Below are 20,942 nucleotides of genomic sequence, written 5' to 3' on the forward strand. Positions count from 1 at the left end.
GAAAGTCTTGCTAATTTTCATTATATATTTTAATTTTTCAAAAAGAAAGGGATAAATTAGCTTACATGCATACCATATATTTAGATGAAACCAAACCTAAACCAAATAAACAGAAATGATGTATCATTTAAATATGCAGTTAAGTTTTTTCTTTTTTCTTTTTTTTTTGTGGTACGTGGGCCTCTCACTGTTGTGGCCTCTCCTGCTGCGGAGCACAGGCTCCAGACGCGCAGGCCCAGCAGCCACGGCCCACAGGCCCAGCCGCTCCGTGGCACGTGGGATCCTCCCAGACCGGGGCATAAACCCGTGTCCCCTGCATCGGCAGGCAGACTCCCAACCACTGCGCCACCAGGAAAGCCCGAGTTTTTTCTTTTTAAAGAATATCTCTTATATGAATAAGAGGTGAGGAAAGGAAAAGAGAATATAACAAGATTTCACATATGCCTTTCAGCTACAGTGCACAATGTAACATTTAGTTTCGTATTCCAGTTATCCTAAAATATTAATATTTACCTTTTTATCAGTAGCTTGAAGTTCTTCAAAAACCTTTTCTAAAGTCCAACTTTGAAAGAAAGAACAAGGAAAGGGATAAAATAATGCTAATAAATAATATGAACAAAGACTACAAAATAAAACTTCATAGAAAACACTACAAATCCTCATGATGAAAAACAAACCAACTCACTCACTTTGTTTCCAAATATTCTCTAGGGAGTTCTTCAGTTTCATCCAGAGTTATTACTGATGTCCGGATCTCCTGTTCTACCAGACTGTCCACCATCACCCGAAAGTAGGCCCACACTGTGTCTTCCCAGGTGTCACAGACAGGAAGCAGCTTTACCCCATTTCAGAACAGAAACATGCAGACATAGTCAACAAAAAAGAAAGGAAAAGCAGTTACACCCACTTATATGGACTGTAAAGTCACTATAATGACATAAGACATTGTGGATTGTAAAATATCATACCAAAATAACCTCCTCTCTCCACCCCTCAAACCACATTTCCTTTTTTTTGGCCACACTGCACAGCATGAGGTGAGGGATCTTAGTTCCCCAAGCAGGGATTGAACCCGTGCCCCGTGAAGTAGAAGCTCAGAGTCTTAACCAATGGACCGCCAGGGAAGTCCCTCAAACCACATCTTCTAAGAAGTCTGAACTATTATGATTTTTTCCATGATGAGTACACAATAGCATCAATTTTCCATGCTGATATAAGATGGTGTTTTAATGTTATGGTAACATTCCTCAAAACAGCTGTAAAATGTAGGGGGTAGTAGGAGTTATGAGAAGCACACACACATACGTGAGACAGTTCAAACAGTCATTGTGCCTTTGTGGAACACTTCTGGATAAAGCTATGGGAAACATAAGTCATCAATAAATGTGTATTGGAATTAAATTTACAATTCTTAGAAACTGAAATCTGATTTCATGTATCAAAACATCATTTGGGGGACTTCCCTAGTGGTCCAGTGGCTAAGACTCCAGGCTCCCAATGCTGGGGCCCCAGGTTTGATCCCTGGTCAGGGAACTCCATAGATCCCACAAGCTGCAACTTAGAGTTTGCATGTCACAACTAAAGATCCCATACGCGACAAAGAAGATCCCTTGTGCCACAACTAAGACCCAGTGCAGCCAAATAAATAAATTAATTTTAAAAAAAGATTAAAATAAATAAAACATCATTTGATGTATGAGATACATCAAACTAAGTACCTCAAGTTACTATTCTATTTCATGATTATCTCTATCATTGCTATTCTTAGTAGCTTAAGCTTATATGATTATTATATATGGTTATATATATGACATATATACATGATTTCATTCCATAAAAAAAAGAATTATTAAAATAAATTGCATACCTGCTTGAGATTCCCACTTAAAGCTGCATAAATTGCTCTCTCATATCTATTGAAAAGCTCCTGAAATACAATGAATATAAATAAAATTGAACTACTGTTTTTCTTAGTATGTCAACTTTTTTCGTAATCTGGAAATCTGCAGTGTCTTCTAAAATGAACTTATTTACTCACCTGACAGTTTCTAAACTTTAGTAAAAGATCTAGTGGGGGAATAAGAAGGAAGGACCCCTTAGTTTGATATAGTCAATGCTGAAATCTTCCTGAAAAGTCAAATATCTAAATTTCAAACACAGAGTGAAAGCAGATTCAAATCTAATGGATGCTTTGATTATTTATTATAGGCAAATTTTATTCCAGATAGACTCTGTATAGGTGTTTTCCCCTATAAAGTTTCTAAATACCTAATGCTACCTGATAGTGACCTAAGAACAACATCCAAACAAGGCACACTTGGAGCCTGTCACGCATCAGTTTGCATCAAATTCCTAAGTAGAATTAATTATATTCATCAAATTATCCCATTTTACTTCTGGACTCTATTAATGACATTTCCTGTTTTCTCATCATCCAAACAAGAGACTTCAGAGACTCTCACTATACAACTGAGTCCTCCTCTGCGCTGTTTCCATTTTCTGGTCCTGACCATTTTTGTTCCCTTCTTTTCTACTCTCCATATTAACGCAGGGCAGGTCCTTATTACTTAGTGTCTGAATAACTCTGACAGGCTCCTAACTAGTTTCTCAGTCTCTAGTTCATTCGATTTTAAGCCTATTTCCCACTGCCATGCTAATTTTCTTAAAGCACTGTTGTCATGTGCCCTCAAGGTTTTGATGGCTCTCCACTATCTATGGTACAAAGTTCCCATTCCTTAGAGCAGCACTTGAGGACCACCACTGCCTGCTCTTAATTTACCTTTTTCAGTCATCTTCCCATTACAGTCAGTTCTGCTACAATGCTTGTTTTGAAAATGTGAATTTGTTCCAATGCAATTGATATATCAAGGAATGATTTGAACACAATATAAACTTCCCATTTCCTTATGCACAATTTTGTGCACAAGAAACATTAGCTGAATACAGAAAACAACACCTAACTGAACCAAGCCACTTGGAAATACACAAAACTGCCACTCCTCAAACATCTACCCTGAGCTCCCTGAGCTCTCCAGGTGTATGAGAAGCTAAATCCATCCACATCAACCGTTACAATTTTGTTTCATTTCAGATAACCTCCTTCTATCACTTCTCGATAACTCACAAGCTGCAACCCTCTGACACCTCATTCCACAAGCAAACTCCAGTTCTTTTTCAAGGTAAACTGCCATATTTATTGCAGTATTTATGTGTTTATTTAACAGTGTGACACTGTGCTGTTTTTATTAAGTTTTTAACTTCTTATGTGTCACTGGTGGTTTTTGAGCACTGTGCTCTTAATTCCATTTTCCCTAAAAGCCCTGTGGATTTTCTGCACAATTTGTTGTGCTGTAGTGGTTTTTAGGAATGCGTAAGTGGTGTCATGACAGAACTGACTATACTTCCTCTTGTGAGCCTTCTGCTCCAACCTGGTAAACCTACCTTCCCTTGAGTTTTCCCAACCTAGGCATCCTACCTAGAATTCCTTCCTCCTTCCTCACGCCCAACAACTCAAATCCTAGTAATTTTTAAAAGATCGATTCAATTCTCTTTGGAAGCCAGCCCAGTACTTATTCTGTGACTTCATTTGCTACCTTTTTTTGTATTTTTGCCTTATTTCAGTGCTTAATTCTTAGTACTCAGTGTGTCTCAATAACTCTGATTCGTAAAGCCTGCCCTGTTCTTCAATTTGATTGGAAGTTCTTCGAAAACCGGAACTTTAGTCTTAAACTACTCTCAATATTTCATAGCATCTTCAGCAGGCCTTCAGTGAATTAAGAGTAAAAATCAGTATCAGTAAATATTTTATTATATCTTACATCTTCTGCCATTCTCCAACAACTTATTTTCCAAATGCATCTATATGGATTCCCTTCAACATGTTCTAATTCTGTTCCTATAAAACAGTAAAAGAAATAAAGTTTATAGTTTAAAATGAGATCTCCTAATTTCAACAATTTCTAAAAACAAAAGCTATACTTCACAAAATTGCCATTTAGAGCTAAATATATCCCCAACTCTCAGAATAAAATCAATTAAAATACCTCCGTTAACATTGGGGTCATGATAGAGCTTCCAGCCTTCAAGTGTTGCAGCTCTCCATGCCTGACCACAGCGTTTGCAGAGTCGTTGTGCCTTTAGAAACAAGAAACAGCGGTTGGTCATATAACCAATGCAATACTAAAGAAGTACTTGTGCCTTATAGAAAAGTACAAGCAATTTATGAGGATTAGATAACTTATGGCGTAGATGTCACAAAGGATGGTGCAGACAATCAGTAATGGCGTTTCACTTCAGCCATATGCATGGCTTTCTGTGGCCTCTGCCCGCCCGCCCGCCTGCCTTCCTTCCTTCCTTCCTCCCTCCCTCTCTCCCTCCCTTCCTTCCTTTCTTTCTTTCCCTAATAATCCCTTTGCTCTTTGATTCTGGGCTTACCACTAGGTGCCCATGGTGCCCACAGGCATGTAATTCTGCTAGAGACAAATGGGCTAAAGAGGCTGATGACCCTTGATTTATATAAAAGTATTACAAAAACACTGTTAGTCTCTATAATGACAGGGTGCTATTGCTCATTCAGCCCATAAAGATGATATTTCTTCATGTTAAATGTGACCAATCTGATGAGCTTGATATACCAGTGACACAGAAACATGTTTGTTGGTCCATCATCTCTTTAGGAACCATCTCTCCCCATTTAGTTCATATGGTTTGAGTAGGTCATATGATTCCATCTCTGAACTCAAGGATTAGGCATGTGATCTAACAAGAAACACTCCCAGGACCCTCGCCAGAGATATTGGGAAAGAGAGACACTCCTTTTGCTGGGGTTGCTAGCTTGCAGGAGGATGTAAGGCTGGAGCTGCTGGTGACCATCACTGACACAAATGGCTTCTTGAGAATGAAGCCACAGAGAGGAGTGTCAAGAGCCTGGGAGAGACAGTATCCTAATGACATCTTCTAAGTCCCCGAATCCTGCTTTTATAACCAGATATAACCCTCTGTACTTCTCTGTTCCATGAGACAATCAATCCCCCACCTGTAAGTAATCTGAGTTGGGCTTCTGTCATTTGAACCTACAGAATCTGATTAATACAACAAGTTAAGGGACTTCCCTAGTGGTCCAATGGTTAAGACTCCACGCTCACAATGCAGGGGCCCGGGTTTGATCCCTGGTCAGGGAACTAGATCCCGCATGCTGCAACTAAGAGTCCACATGCCGCGACTAAAAAGATCTCACACGCCACAACGAAGATCCCGCATGCCATGACTAAGACCCGGCACAGCCAAATAAATAAATAAATATTTTTAAAAAAATTGAACCAGTTAAAAAGTATCATACCCAAAACATCATTTTGGATTTATGACTTTTAAAAATTATGAAAGCTATGTAGCAACATGGAAAAATATTTTTAAAATATTTGATATGCTATCTAAAAAAGGCAGGACAAAATCTGAATGCAAAACCTTAAACACATTTTTCTAAGTGAAATTAGCCAGACACAAAAGAACAAATATTGTATGATTCCACTTACGTGAAATAGCTAGAATAGGCAAATGCATAGAGACAGAAAGTAGATTAGGTTACCAAATGCTGAGAGAAAGGGGAAATGGGGAATTACTACATTACGGTTACGGAGTTTCTGCTTGGGGTGATGAAAAAGTTTTAGAAACATAGTGGTGATGGTTTCGCAACACTGTGAATGTAATTAATGTCACTGAAATTTACACTTGAAAATGGTTAAAATGACAAATTTTGTTATATACCTTTTATCAGAATGAAAAAATCAATAGTGTAATATACCAAAACTATTGACTTATTCACTTTAAATGGGTGAATTGTATGGTGTTTGAGTTATATCTCAATAAAGATGTTAAAAAAAAAAACCCTGGAAGTATACTATGTTTACGATTATATTAAAAAGATGTACAAAAGAAAAAGGCTTGTAAGTAAATTTTAAAACCCCACTGTCGGGCTTCCCTGGTGGCGCAGTGGTTGAGAGTCCGCCTGCCGATGCAGGGGACACGGGTTCGTGCCCCGATCCCGGAAGATCCCACATGCCGCGGAGCGGCTGGGCCCGCGAGCCATGGCCGCGGAGCCTGTGTGTCCGGAGCCTGTGCTCCGCAACGGGAGAGGCCACAGCAGTGAGAGGCCCGCATACAGCAAAAAAAAAAAAAAAAAAAAAAAAAAAAAAAACCCACTGTCTGTGATTATGTAAAGGTAGTGGGACCTTGAGAGTTTTTATTTTTCAAGGCTTTCAATAATGTGATTATATTTTTGTTTTGTTTTTAAAAATACATCCTTGTTTGCCATTGTGATTCCTAGTATCCTGCACATCACCTGGCAGAGTGGCTGGGACTCAAATATTTTCTGAACAAATGAGTATGTGTTACTTCTTTTCTTTCTTTCTTCTCTCTCTCTCTCTCTCTCTCTCTCTCTCTCTCTATTATTTTTTTTGGGCCGCACCACCCACGTGGCTTAGAGGATCTTAGTTCCCCAGTCAGAGATTGAACCCAAACCCTCGGCAGTGAAAGCTCAGAGGCCTAACCACTGGACCGCCAGGGAATTCCCCTTCTTTTCTTAATTAAAAAATAAGAATGATGTTTAATAATCCAACACTTAATACTATAAAAATTACTTAATATATGCTAGTGGTTTGTAACACAGAAGAACAAACAACACTTTGAGCTAACATATTTCTATCTAGAGAACATCGCCAAGAGTACAGCAAAACAGGTACAACATAGTATCTGAAGCTTGAAGCTCCTATGCATCAGACTACCTCATCTAAAAAGTCCACAAAGCCATCCAGTAAGCTGTCTAATCAGATACTTCACATCTTACACACAAGACCTTAACTATCACAAAGGAGGTTACATTTTTTTAAAATAAATTTGTTTATTTATTTGTTTTTATTTTTGGTTGTGTTGGATCTTTGTTCTGTGCGCGGGCTTTCTCTAGTTGCAGCGAATGGTGCACAGGCTCCTCATCATCGTGGCTTCTCTTGTTGCAGAGCACGGGCTCTAGAGTGCAAGCTCAGTAGTTGTGGCACACGAGCTTAGTTGCTCCGTGGCATGGGGGAATCTTCCCGGGCCTGGGATAGAACCCATGTCCCCTGCATTGGCAGGCAGATTCCCACCCACTGCACCACCAGGGAAGCCCAGGAGGTTACATTTTAAAGAGGTGAAGTTAAAAGAAATCTGAGGAGATCATAGTCTTCAAATGCTAGACAGTGTCAACTAGAAGAGCAATTAGGGTAAGACTTATTCTTTTTTTTTTCACGGTACGCGGGTCTCTCACTGTTGTGGCCTCTCCTGCTGCGGAGCACAGGCTCCGGACAGGCAGGCTCAGCGGCCATGGCACACAGGCCTAGCCGCTCCATGGCACGTGGGATCCTCCCGAACTGGGCCACGAACCCGTGTCCCCTGCATCGGCAGGTGGACCCTCAACCACTGCACCACCAGGGAAGACCCAGACTTATTCTTAACTCTTAAAAATCCAAACTAGAAATAGGAACTTCCCTAGTGGCGCAGTGGTTAGGAATCCGCCAGCCAATGAAGGCGACATGGGTTTGAGCCCTGGTCCAGGAAGATCCCACATGCCGTGGAGCAACTAAGCCCATGCACCACAACTACTGAGCCCGTGCGCCTAGAGCCCGTGCTCCACAACAAGAGAAGCCACTGTAATGAGAAGCCCGCGCACCGCAATGAAGAGTAGCCCCTACTCGCTGCAACTAGAGAAAGCCCACGTGCAGCAATGAAGACCCAACACAGCCATAAATAAATTTACTAAAAAAAAAAAAAAGTCTTCATTGAATTTGTTAAAAAAAAAAAAAATCCAGGGCTTCCCTGGTGGCGCAGTGGTTGGGAGTCCGCCTGCCGATGCAGGGGACACAGGTTCGTGCCCCAGTCCGGGAAGATCCCACATGCCGCTGAGCGGCTGCGCCCGTGAGCCATGGCCGTTGAGCCTGCGCGTCCGGAGCCTGTGCTCCGCAACGGGAGAGACTACAACAGTGAGAGGCCCACATACCGCAAAAAAAAAAAAAAAATCCAAACTAGAAATAATGGGGCTATGCCTAGGGTATGCAGTACACTAACGGGAAGGCAAAATTTGACTTCTTACAAAGAATTTTCTACCAGAGTTGTGCAAACTGAAGTGCACTGCTTTCTGAAGCAATGTGTTCTGTATCACTAGACATGTTGGAGCAGGAATTAGATCCAGAAATACTGTGAAAAAGATTACTGCATTGAGGAGTTATACTCAGTGGTCACAAAGATCCTTTCCAACTTACAGTCTGTGACTTTTTGATATTGGACAAGCAGGGTATACATCATTTACCTCTTCTGTCATTCCAGCACGAATCAGAGTGAAAAGATACTTAAGTAATCTGACTTCATCTTCTCTATCCAGATCATCAAGGGGCATCTTCTGTCTTATGGGAGCATCAGGGTCCTACAAAAATTAATTAATTAATTAAATCATCAACTATAAATTCTTTATATGCACATACAATTTAAACATCATCAAGAGATGATAAATGTCTCCTGAATTACATACTGAAATAAATTCACTGAATTTAGTTAAGTAACAAAGGGAATGAAAGTGTCCCAAGTGTCCCAAATAGCCACATAGCTGTCTGCTGCCCATTCAAAACAGACTCTATTGGCCCACAAAGGTGCACACTTCAGTCAGACAAGCTGGAAACAGCCCTAGTCCAGCCCAGCAGCTCTAGAAGTTCTACTCATAATTCAAGCTGACTTGAGCTTTACCCTGTTGTAGCAACTACGTGGCCCAGTTAATCCTAAACAGAATTAGGCCTAGATGGAGAATGAGCAGAGGAGAAACTGCAGGAATCACAATGCATTCTGTGACTAGAAGGTGCTTAGCTGGCTCTTTCTGAGAACATATGAGAAGAGAGCCCAGTATGGGACTAATGCTACACAAAGCACACCAACACCCAACAAAAGAAATTTTAAAACAGATTTCTAATAGATACCTCCACCCTCAGTTATTCCCAGCAACTACCTTTCATGAATAAAAAGAAATGTGCCTTTGAACACTGGGGATAACATAGTGTCCTCACTTTTGCGGCAAAGAGCACACATGATCTACATCAGCGGTCCCCAACCTTTTTGGCATCAGGGACCGGTTTTGTGGAAGACAATTTTTCCACAGATGGCAGGGGGGGTGGGGGGGGGGAGGGGATGGTTCAGGTGGTAACAGGAGCGATGGGGAGCAATGGGGAGCGGCAGATGTAACTTGGCTCACTCGCCTGCCGCTCACCTCCTGCTGCATGGCCCACTTCCTAACAGGCCGTGGACCGGTACCAGTCCACAGCCCGGGGGTTGGGGACCCCTGATCTACATGATGAGTTTCAGATGAAAAGCTATTTTAATGTGACTTTAAAAGAGGAGTAATTCTTATTCCAAATGTTACTGAGTAATATGATTATCAATTCAAAAACTGGAAGGCGTAATAGGTCAACTGGCTAGTTTCACAAATATTTTGCAGACAGATATAATCATTCAATTTTGGAACATGGTTTCTTTCTGGCAAAAGGAAATCACTACTTTCCAGATATTAAGGGTAAATGATTTTTAGTTGCTTGCTACAGGGGTAATTTTGCTACAATTTATTACAAGAACTTTCAGTAGTTTCCAAATAATTTTCATCAAAACACACTTTTGTTACCAAATGGAATTTTACCTATTTTTTTGACTGTCATTTACTTCTCTCACTCTTCACTATAAACATTTAATTCACATGCCTCCACCTATCACAAAGCTCTGTTCCTTCATTTCTACAATAATTAGACTCCCGTTCTTTTCAAATCCACTGTTACTCCTATAACTCATATCCTAGAATGACCCTTCTAACCTCAACCTAATTCACAAAGCTTTATTTTTTCCCCTGCTTTCTATATAAAACAGCTTTCATAGGTCACCACCTTACAGCTGCAGAGTCAAACCTTGCTATAAAGTCAAAATTAATTTGTTTTAATGCTGGAAAATCAAGAACACTTTCTATACTTGCTTTTACAATTTACAATCTATAGGCCACAGATGGGTTCAAATAAATACCATCAAATTCAAACGCAACTTAGTAATTTTCAGAGTTAAATACTATATGCAATCCTTCAGGAAACTAAAACAAGGATCCAAGAAAATAAAAATTCTCAGCCTTTAAGAATAAAAATCACTTAACTTTGAAGGCAACTTCCATTTCAAAGAACACTTACCAATTCAGTGACAAGAGGACGGACACTTCCTATGTAAGAAGAGAGCTGCCGCTGTTTCAAGGTATGCAGAGTATTTTCCCTGAAAGAGTAAGTACAACTTTTTTTTAAACGAGGAATTCTAATAGGTCTACTTAAAAAAAATCAAGTCAAGGAAAGAGAGTACAAACTCAGAAAAAACAAGCAAAACGCTAATATAAAAGGGCATTTTAGCTCAGATGACTAATGATGTTGAGCACTTTTTCATGCCTTATTGGCCATTCACCTATCTGCTTTTGTGAGGCATCTGTTCAAATCTTTGTCCTTTTTATCCAGCTGTCTTCTTGCTACTGAGTTGTAGATTTTTTTTTTTTTTTTTTTTTTTTTTTTTTTGTGGTACGCGGGCCTCTCACTGTTGTGGCCTCTCCCGTTGAAGAGCACAGGCTCCGGATGCGCAAGCTCAGCGGCCATGGCTCACGGGCCTAGCCCCTCCACGGGCATGTGGGATCTTCCCGGACCGGGGCACGAACCCGTGTCTCCTGCATCGGCAGGCGGACTCTCAACCACTGTGCCACCAGGGAAGCCCCCGAGTTGTAGTTCTATGAACTACAGGTTCTTTATGTTTCTTCCAGTCTGTGGATTGCCACCAATTCCTTTTCTCAATGATGTCTTTTAATGAGGTTTTAATTTTGAAGTCAAATCAATCTCTTTCTCCTGATTACTGTTTTCTGTGACAATCGCTTATTTGCCAGGTCACAAAAACGTCCTCTTATGTTTTCCTCTAAGAGCTTTACAGTTTTAGCTTTTACATTGGGGATTATGATCCATCTTGAATTAACTGTTGGGTACAGTGTGAGGGAGGTATCAAGGTTAATCTTTGTTCACATAGATATGCAGTTTTTTCCTGCATGGTTTGTTCAAAAGACATTGCTTTCCCCACTGGATTGCTTTGATGCCTCATTAAAAACCAAATGACCACAGAAGTGTGGCTCTGTTTTAGGATTCTCTATGCTCTTTTATTGCTTGGCAAGAAAAGGAGCCTAACTCGTAAAAAACTTGTAAAAACCTTAATAGGACATATTAACTTAAAAAATTTTTTTTCTGAAAATGAAAATTTCTCTTTCTCTCAGAAAAACCACAAATAACCAAGATTTAAGATTAAAAATAAAATTTGGTAGCACTAATTTCCTAGTTAAGCAGAGAAAAAACAATTGATTTATAGACTTGATACATATATAATGTTACTGAATTTAAAGGCAAACTGAACTTTTTCTTTAAGTCTTGAAATAAACTGTCCCTTTAACCTAGGGGTGCTTGCTTTCTGGTTTCAAGGTCTTACAATAATTTAGAAGCACTGAAGAATGCAGGGAAAAGAAATTAAAAAACAAAAACACATACAAGTAGCTAGAAACATGGGAGAATTGTCTTCTTGATAATCAAATTATGATTATTAAGAAAGTATGGCAAAGTGATTGTTTGAAAACATGAATCAGACCATGTCATTCTTTTATTCTCAAGGTTTCCCATCACATTTAGAATAAAGTCCCAAACCCTTACCTTGGCTACCTGTAAAAGTCTTATATGAGCTGGCTCTCTTCAATCTCATTTCTTCCTACCATTCTTTTCTTTGCTGTGTTCACACTGGCCTCCTTGTGCAAATGCTTTACCTTCTTCGAGTCTCAGTAGTTCCTGCTCTTGCCCTGAACACTTGTCCCTCAAATTTTTGCATGTCTGGCCTCCCTTATTTCTTAAAAACCTCTTACTCTTATTACTTGTTATTTCCTTAGAAAGGCCTTCCCTGGTCACCACTTCTACTTAAAGTAAATGCCATTACCATCCTCTATCTATCAACTCTGATTCTTTTTTTTTCTTTCAAAGCTCTTAGCACCCAATAGGATATATGTCTATTTGCTGTCTAACTCTCCTATACAATTATAAATTCCACAAAGGCAGGGTTTTTATCTGTTTTGCTCACAGACTGAGTTCAGTAAGAACTGAATAAATATTTGTTGAAAGATGAAAAAACAAAACCAACATTAAATGACTTCAACAATAAAACTTTAGTGACTTACCAATATACTGACTTTGCATAAAACTCAATATTATCCGAAAAATCTCCAATCTCATCTTTGGCAATGCTCTCCAACCAATCAACCACCAGCTAGGAAAGGGGGGTAAAAAGAGTATTAATTATAAAATCTATAAGTATTTTATTTGAAGTAGTATTACTCCTACCATTAATTTAAAAAAAAAAAGGTTTCGGGCTTCCCTGGTGGCGCAGTGGTTGGGAGTCCGCCTGCCGGTGCAGGGGACGTGGGTTCGTGCCCCGGTCCGGGAAGATCCCATATGCCGCGGAGCGGCTGGGCCCGTGAACCATGGCCGCAGAGCCTGCGCGTCCGGAGCCTGTGCTCCGCAACGGGAGAGGCCACAACAGTGAGAGGCCTGTGTACCGCAAAAAAAAAAAAAAAAAGGTTTCTAATTCAAAACTATCAAGTAACAATTTTTTCTATCACTGTTTTTACTTTCTTTTTTTTTTTTGCGGTACGCGGGCCTCTCACTGTTGTGGCCTCTCCCGTTGCGGAGCACAGGCTCCGGACACGCAGGCTCAGCGGCCATGGCTAACAGGCCCAGCCGCTCCGCGGCATGTGGGATCTTCCCGGACCGGGGCACGAACCCGTGTCCACTGCACCGGCAGGAGGACTCTCAACCACTGCGCCACCAGGGAAGCCCCTGTTCTTACTTTTTAAACATGTATAAATATTATGGCAAAAGATATTTTCTATAGGAATAATACAGTTTTTAACAGGCTATTCCTGGAAATGGTGGGGCTATTATTTGAAAACAAAAAACAAGGTTCTTACTTCTTTTTAATTATAAATAAAAAGATCAAAAAGAAAAAAATTAAGAAAAAGGTCTGACTTAAAAAACTTCATTCTTTTATGTCATTTACCTTTCTCCAGAGTTCACCAAAAAAATGTAAAAATTCTAGTCATACCTGACTTTGTCGGACAAGTGAATCTCTCTGAAATAATGCTTCCACAACTGCTTTTTCACTGGCATTAAGAGCCTATAAAAAAAAATGGTGGAAAGAAAGAAAAGAAGATCCTCAAGAACATTATTTCAACAGAAAGGTAACAGAATCTGAAATAAGTATATTTAACCACCCATAACCATTTTAACATAGCAAATCTGTATATTCACCTTTGAAAAAAATTTTATAAGTAAGTTTCAAACTGCTAGATCAATGGGTAGCTGCTCTTACTTTATATTTTAATTCTTGGTTATGCTTAAAATTTTTAAGTTCTATTTCCCCAGAGATGTTGTTTTCAGGAAAAATAAAACACAAAACAAAATGAAACAAATCATAATAAAGGGTAGGATGCAGTCATGGGGCATATGAGGAAATTAACATTTAAAAACTTTAGGGGCTGGGAGCTGAGGCTCGGGCTTCGGTCGGAGCGCAGGGAGAGGACTGGGGCTGGCGGCGTGAACACAGCCTGAAGGAGCTAATGCGCCACAGCTAGCCAGGAGGGAGTCCGGGAAAAAGTCTGGACCTGCTGAAGAGGCAAGAGACTTTTTCTTGCCTTTTGTTCCCTGGTGCGCGAGGAGAGGGGATTAAGAGTGCTGCTTAAAGGAGCTCCAGAGATGGGCACGAGCTGTGGCTGAAAGCGCGGAACCCAGAGACGGGCGTGGGACGCTGGGGCTGCTGCTGCCGCCGCCAAGAGGCCTGTGTGCGAGCGCAGGTCACTGTCCACGCCCCACTTCCGGGGAGCCTGTGCAGCCCGTCACTGCCAGGGTCCCGGGATCCAGGGACGGCTTCCCCGGGAGAGCTCGCGGTGCGCCTCGGGGTGGTGCAACGTCATGCCGGCCTCTGCCGCCGCAGGCTTGCCCTGCACTCCGTGCCCCTCCCTCCCCCTGGCCTGAGTGAGCCAGAGTCCCCGAAGAGGCTGCTCCTTTAACCCTGTCCTGTCTGAGTGAAGAACAGATGCCCTCCGGCGACCTACACGCAGAGGCGGGGCCAAATCCAAAGCTGAGACACGGGAGCTGTGAGAACAAAGAAGAGAAAGGGAAGTCTCTCCCAGCAGCCTCAGAAGCAGCGGATTAAAGCTCCACAATCAACTTGATGTACCCTGCATCTGTGGAATACATGAATAGACAACGAATCATCCCAAATTGAGGAGCCGTGTGGATGAAAGGTTCTTGGTGCTGCAGCCAGGAGTAAGGGCTGTGCCTCTGAGGTGGGAGAGCCAACTTCAGGACACTGGTCCACAAGAGACCTCCCAGCTCCACATAATATCAAACGGTGAAAATCTTCCAGAGATCTCCATCTCAACACCAGCACCCAGCTTCACTCAACGACCAGCAAGCTACAGTGCTGGACACCTTATGCCAAACAACTAACGAGACAGGAACGCAACACCACCCATTAGCAGAGAGGCTGCCTAAAATCATAAAAAGTCCACAGACACCCCAAAACACACCACCAGACGTGGACCTGCCCACCAGAAAGACAAGATCCAGCCTCATCCACCAGAACACAGGCACTAGTCCCCTCCACCAGGAAACCTACACAACCCACTGAACCAACCTTAGCCACTGGGGACAGACACCAAAAACAACGGGAACTACGAACCTGCAGCCTGCAAAAAGGAGACCCCAAACACAGTAAGATAAGCAAAATGAGCAGACAGAAAAATACACAGCAGGTTAAGGAGCAAGATAAAAACCCACCAGACCTAACAAATGAAGAGGAAATAGGCAGTCTACCTGAAAAAGAATTCAGAATAATGATAGTAAAGATGATCCAAAATCTTGGAAATAGAATAGACAAAATGCAAGAAACAGTTAACAAGGACCTAGAAGAACTAAAGATGAATCAAGCAACGATTAGAAACACAATAAATGAAATTAAAAATACTCTAGATGGGATCAATAGCAGAATAACTGAGGCAGAAGAACGGATAAGTGACGTGGAAGATAAAATAGTGGAAATAACTGCCGCAGAGCAGAAGAAAGAAAAAAGAATGAAAAAAAATGAGGACAGTCTCAGAGACATCTGGGACAATATTAAATGTAGCAACATTCGCCAACATTCGAATTATAGGGGTCCCAGAAGAAGAAGAGAAAAAGAAAGGGACTGAGAAAATATTTGAAGAGATTATAGTTGAAAACTTCCCTAATATGGGAAAGGAAATAGTTAATCAAGTCCAGGAGGCACAGAGAGTCCCATACAGGATAAATCCAAGGAGAAATACGCCAAGACACATATTAATCAAACTGTCAAAAATTAAATACAAAGAAAAAATATTAAAAGCAGCAAGGGAAAAACAACAAATAACACACAAGGGAATGCCCATAAGGTTAACAGCTGATCTTTCAGCAGAAACTCTGCAAGCCAGAAGGGACTGGCAGGACATATTTAAAGTGAAGAAGGAGAAAAACCTACAACCAAGATTACTCTAGCCAGCAAGGATCTCATTCAGATCTGATGGAGAAATTAAAATGTTTACAGACAAGCAAAAGCTGAGAGAGTTCAGCACCAAAAAACCAGCTTTACAACAAATGCTAAAGGAACTTCTCTAGGCAAGAAACACAACAGAAGGAAAAGACCTACAATAACGAACCCAAAACAATCAAGAAAATGGGAATAGGAACATACATATCAATAATTACCTTAAATGTAAATGGACTAAATGCTCCCACCAAAAGACACAGATTGGCTGAATGGATACAAAAACAAGACCCATATATATGCTGTCTACAAGAGACCCACTTCAGACCTACAGACACATACAGACTGAAAGTAAGGGGATGGAAAAAGATATTCCATGCAAATGGAAGCCAAAAGAAAGCTGGAGTAGCAATTCTCATATCAGACAAAATAGACTTTAAAATAAAGACTACTAGAAGAGACAAAGAAGGACACTACATAATGATCAAGGGATCGATCCAAGAAGAAAATATAACAATTGTAAATATTTATGCACCCAACATAGGAGCACCTCAATACATAAGGCAAATACTAACAGCCATAAAAGGGGAAATCGACAGTAACACATTCATAGTAGGGGACTTCAACACCCCACTTTCACCAATGGACAGATCATCCAAAATGAAAATAAATAAGGAAACACAAGCTTTAAATGATACATTAAACAAGATGGACTTAATTGATATTTATAAGACATTCCATCCAAAAACAACAGAATACACATTTTTCTCAAGTGCTCATGGAACATTCTCCAGGATAGATCATATCTTGGGTCACAAATCAAGCCTTGGTAAATTTAAGAAAATTGAAATTGTATCAAGTATCTTTTCCGACCACAACGCTATGAGACTAGATATCAATTACAGGAAAAGATCTGTAAAAAATAAAAACACATGGAGGCTATACAATACACTACTTAATAACGAAGTGATCACTGAAGAAATCAAAGAGGAAATCAAAAAATACCTAGAAACAAATGACAATGGAGACACGACGACCCAAAACCTATGGGACGCAGCAAAAGCAGTTCTAAGAGGGAAGTTTATAGCAATACAATCCCACCTTAAGAAACAGGAAACATCTCGAATAAAAAACCTAACCTTGCACCTAAAGCAATTAGAGAAAGAAGAACAAAAACATCCCAAAGTTAGCAGAAGGAAAGAAATCATAAAAATCAGATCAGAAATAAATGAAAAAGAAATGAAGGAAACAATAGCAAAGATCACTAAAACTAAAAGCTGGTTCTTTGAGAAGATAAACAAAATTGATAAACCATTAGCCAGACTCATCAAGAAAAAAAGGGAGAAGACTCAAATCAATAGAATTAGAAATGAAAAAGGAGAAGTAACAACTGACACTGCAGAAATACAAAAGATCATGAGAGATTACTACAAGCAACTCTATGCCAATAAAATGGACAACCTGGAAGAAATGGACAAATTCTTAGAAATGCACAACCTGCCAAGACTGAATCAGGACAAAATAGAAAATATGAACAGACCAATCACAAGCACTGAAATTGAAACTGTGATAAAAAATCTTCCAACAAACAAAAGCCCAGGACCAGATGGCTTCACAGGCGAATTCTATGAAACATTTAGAGAAGACCTAACGCCTATCCTTCTCAAACTCTTCCAAAATATAGCAGAGGGAGGAACACTCCCAAACTCATTCTACAAGGCCACCATCACCTTGATACCAAAACCAGACAAGGATGTCACAAAGAAAGAAAACTACAGGCCAATATCACTAATGAACATAGATGCAAAAATTCTCAACAAAACACTAGCAAACAGAATCCAACAGCACATTAAAAGGATCATACACCATGATCAAGTGGGGTTTATTCCAGGAATGCAAGGATTCTTCAATATACGCAAATCAATCAACGTGATACACCATATTAACAAACTGAAGGAGAAAAACCATATGATCATCTCAATAGACACAGAGAAAGCTTTCGACAAAATTCAACACCCATTTATGATAAAAACCCTGCAGAAAGTAGGCATAGAGGGAACTTTCCTCAACATAATAAAGGCCATATATGACAAACCCACAGCCAACATCGCCCTCAATGGTGAAAAACTGAAACCATTTCCACTAAGATCAGGAACAAGACAAGGTTGCCCACTCTCACCACTCTTATTCAACCTAGTTTTGGAAGTTTTAGCCACAGCAATCAGAGAAGAAAAGGAAATAAAAGGAATCCAAATTGGAAAAGAAGAAGTAAAGCTGTCACTGTTTGCAGATGACATGATACTATACATCGAGAATCCTAAAGATGCTACCAGAAAACTACTAGAGCTAATCAATGAATTTGGTAAAGTAGCAGGATACAAAATTAATGCACAGAAATCTCTGGCATTCCTACATACTAATGATGAAAAATCTGAAAGTGAAATCAAGAAAACACTCCCATTTACCACTGCAACAAAAAGAATAAAATACCTAGGAATAAACCTACCTAAGGAGACAGAAGACCTGTATGCAGAAAATTATACGACACTGATGAAAGAAATTAAAGATGATACAAATAGATGGAGAGATATACCATGTTCTTGGATTGGAAGATTAACATTGTGAAAATGACTCTACTACCCAAAGCAATCTACAGATTCAATGCAATCCCTATCAAACTACCACTGGCATTTTTCACAGAACTAGAACAAAAAATTTCACAATTTGTATGGAAACACAAAAGACCCCGAATAGCCAAAGCAATCTTGAGAATAAAAAACGGAGCTGGAGGAATCAGGCTCCCTGACCTCAGACTATACTACAAAGCTACAGTAATCAAGACAGTATGGTACTGGCACAAAAACAGAAAGATAGATCAATGGAACAGGATAGAAAGCCCAGAGATAAACCCACGGACATATGGTCACCTTATCTTTGATAAAGGAGGCAGGAATGTACAGTGGAGAAAGGACAGCCTCTTCAATAAGTGGTGCTGGGAAAACTGGTCAGGGACATGTAAAAGTATGAGATTAGATCACTCCCTAACACCATACACAAAAATAAGCTCAAAATGGATTAAAGACCTAAATGTAAGGCCAGACACTATCAAATTCTTAGAGGAAAACATAGGCAGAACACTCTATGACATAAATCACAGCAAGATCCTTTTTGACCCACGTCCTAGAGAAATGGAAATAAAAACAAAAATAAACAAATGGGACCTAATGAAACTTCAAAGCTTTTGCACAGCAAAGGAAACCATAAACAAGACCAAAAGACAACCCTCAGAATGGGAGAAAATATTTGCAAATGAAGCAACTGACAAAGGATTAATCTGCAAAATTTATAAGCAGCTCATGCAGCTCAATAACAAAAAAACAAACAACGCAATCCAAAAATGGGCAGAAGACCTAAATAGACATTTCTCCACAGAAGATATACAGACTGCCAACAAACACATGAAAGAATGCTCAACATCTTTAATCATTAGAGAAATGCAAATCAAAACTACAATGAGATATCATCTCACACCAGTCAGAATGGCCATCATCAAAAAATCCAGAAACAATAAATGCTGGAGAGGGTGTGGAAAAAAGGGAACACTCTTGCACTGCTGGTGGGAATGTGAATTGGTACAGCCACTATGAAGAACAGTATGGAGGTTCCTTAAAAAACTAAAAATAGAACTATCATACGACCCAGCAATCACACTACTGGGCATATACCCTGAGAAAAACATCATTCAAAAAGAGTCATGTACCACAATGTTCATAGCAGGCCTATTTACAATAGCCCGGAGATGGAAACAACCTAAGTGTCTATCATCAGATGAATGGATAAAGAAGATGTGGCACATATATACAATGGAATATTACTCAGCCATAAAAAGAAATGAAATTGAGCTATTTGTAATGAGGTGGATAGACCTAGAGTCTGTCAAACACAGTGAAGTAAGTCAGAAAGAGAAAGACAAATACCGTATGCTAACACATATATATGGAATTTAAGAAGAAAAAAATGTCATGAAAAACCTAGGGGTAAGACAGGAATAAAGACACAGACCTACTAGAGAATGGACTTGAGGATATGGGGAGGGGGAAGGGTAAGCTGTGACAAAGTGAAAGAGAGGCATGCACATATATACACTACCAAACCTAAGGTAGGTAGCTAGTGGGAAGCAGCCGCATAGCACAGGGAGATCAGCTCGGTGCTTTGTGACCGCCTGGAGGAGTGGGATAGGGAGGGTGGGAGGGAGACGCAAGAGGGAGGGGATATGGGAACATATGTATATGTATAACTGATTCATTTTGTTATAAAGCAGAAACTAACACACCATTGTTAAGCAATTATACTCCAATAAAGATGTAAAAAATAATAAAATAAAATAAAAACTTTAGGACTTCCCTGGCGGCGCAGTGGTTAAGAATCTGCCTGCCAATGCAGGGGACATGGGTTCAAACCCTGGTCTGGGAAGATCCCACATGCCGCGGAGCAACTAAGCCCGTGCGCCACAACTATTGAGCCTGCGCTGTAGAGCCCGCGGGCCACAACTACTGAGCCCACATGCCACGACTACTGAAGCCTGCGCGCCTACAGCCCGTGCTCCACAACAGAAGAAGGCACCGCAATGAGAAGCCCGCGCACGGCAACGAAGAGTAGCCCCCGCTCGTTGCAACTAGAGAAAGCCTTGCATGCAGCAACAAAGACCCAACGCAACCAAAAATAAATTAATTAAAAAAAGAAAAAACAAGGTACCTTCCTTCCAACTGGCAAAATCAAATGATTGATGGCAGAGTAAACATTTTCACACACTGTGAGTGTAAACTAGTACATTTCATTAGGAAGGCAACACGACCAACTCTATCAAACTTTGTCCCAACAATTCAATTCCAGAAATATAGGAAATACTCAAATATGTAGGTAAGTGTGAAGAATGTTCATTGCATTATTGATAACTATAGCAAAAATACTGGAAACAAATATGTCCCGCAGAATGTCTGAAAAAAATTATGGCACATTTATACTTTGGCATACTATGAAAAAATAAGGTAAACGTATACAAATTGACATGAAAAAAACTTAAGAAATATTGATGAATAATAAAAAACTCTTCAGTATAAGGTATAAATGAAATCATACTATATGGTAAAAAAGAAAAAAACACCCAACCAACCCCCACCCCCCGCCACCCAAAACTACGTGTATGTATAGAGCAGGGAGACTAGATGAAGCTATTGCCATAATTCCTGCAAAAAATGATGGGGAAGGCTTTGGCTTAA

General features: G+C 40.2%; 1 protein-coding gene across 3 annotated transcripts in view; it reads right to left on the reverse strand.

Annotated features, from left to right (window-relative positions):
• The window catches only part of NUP107 (nucleoporin 107), a 52,290-nt gene that overhangs the window by 14,440 nt on the left and 16,908 nt on the right, over positions 1-20,942 (reverse strand). For all 3 annotated transcript variants that reach the window (XM_060112258.1, XM_060112256.1, XM_060112259.1), the window contains 9 exons: positions 13,207-13,278; positions 12,284-12,372; positions 10,236-10,314; positions 8,336-8,449; positions 4,044-4,134; positions 3,819-3,895; positions 1,868-1,927; positions 690-835; positions 514-562 (listed from right to left, as the gene is read on the reverse strand). In XM_060112258.1, the coding sequence (XP_059968241.1) occupies positions 514-562; positions 690-835; positions 1,868-1,927; positions 3,819-3,895; positions 4,044-4,134; positions 8,336-8,449; positions 10,236-10,314; positions 12,284-12,372; positions 13,207-13,278 (777 nt within the window). The remainder of the gene's footprint in view (positions 1-513; positions 563-689; positions 836-1,867; positions 1,928-3,818; positions 3,896-4,043; positions 4,135-8,335; positions 8,450-10,235; positions 10,315-12,283; positions 12,373-13,206; positions 13,279-20,942) is intronic.

The sequence above is a fragment of the Mesoplodon densirostris genome, chromosome 11 (assembly GCF_025265405.1).
Source record: "Mesoplodon densirostris isolate mMesDen1 chromosome 11, mMesDen1 primary haplotype, whole genome shotgun sequence".
NCBI classification, from domain to species: domain Eukaryota; kingdom Metazoa; phylum Chordata; class Mammalia; order Artiodactyla; family Ziphiidae; genus Mesoplodon; species Mesoplodon densirostris.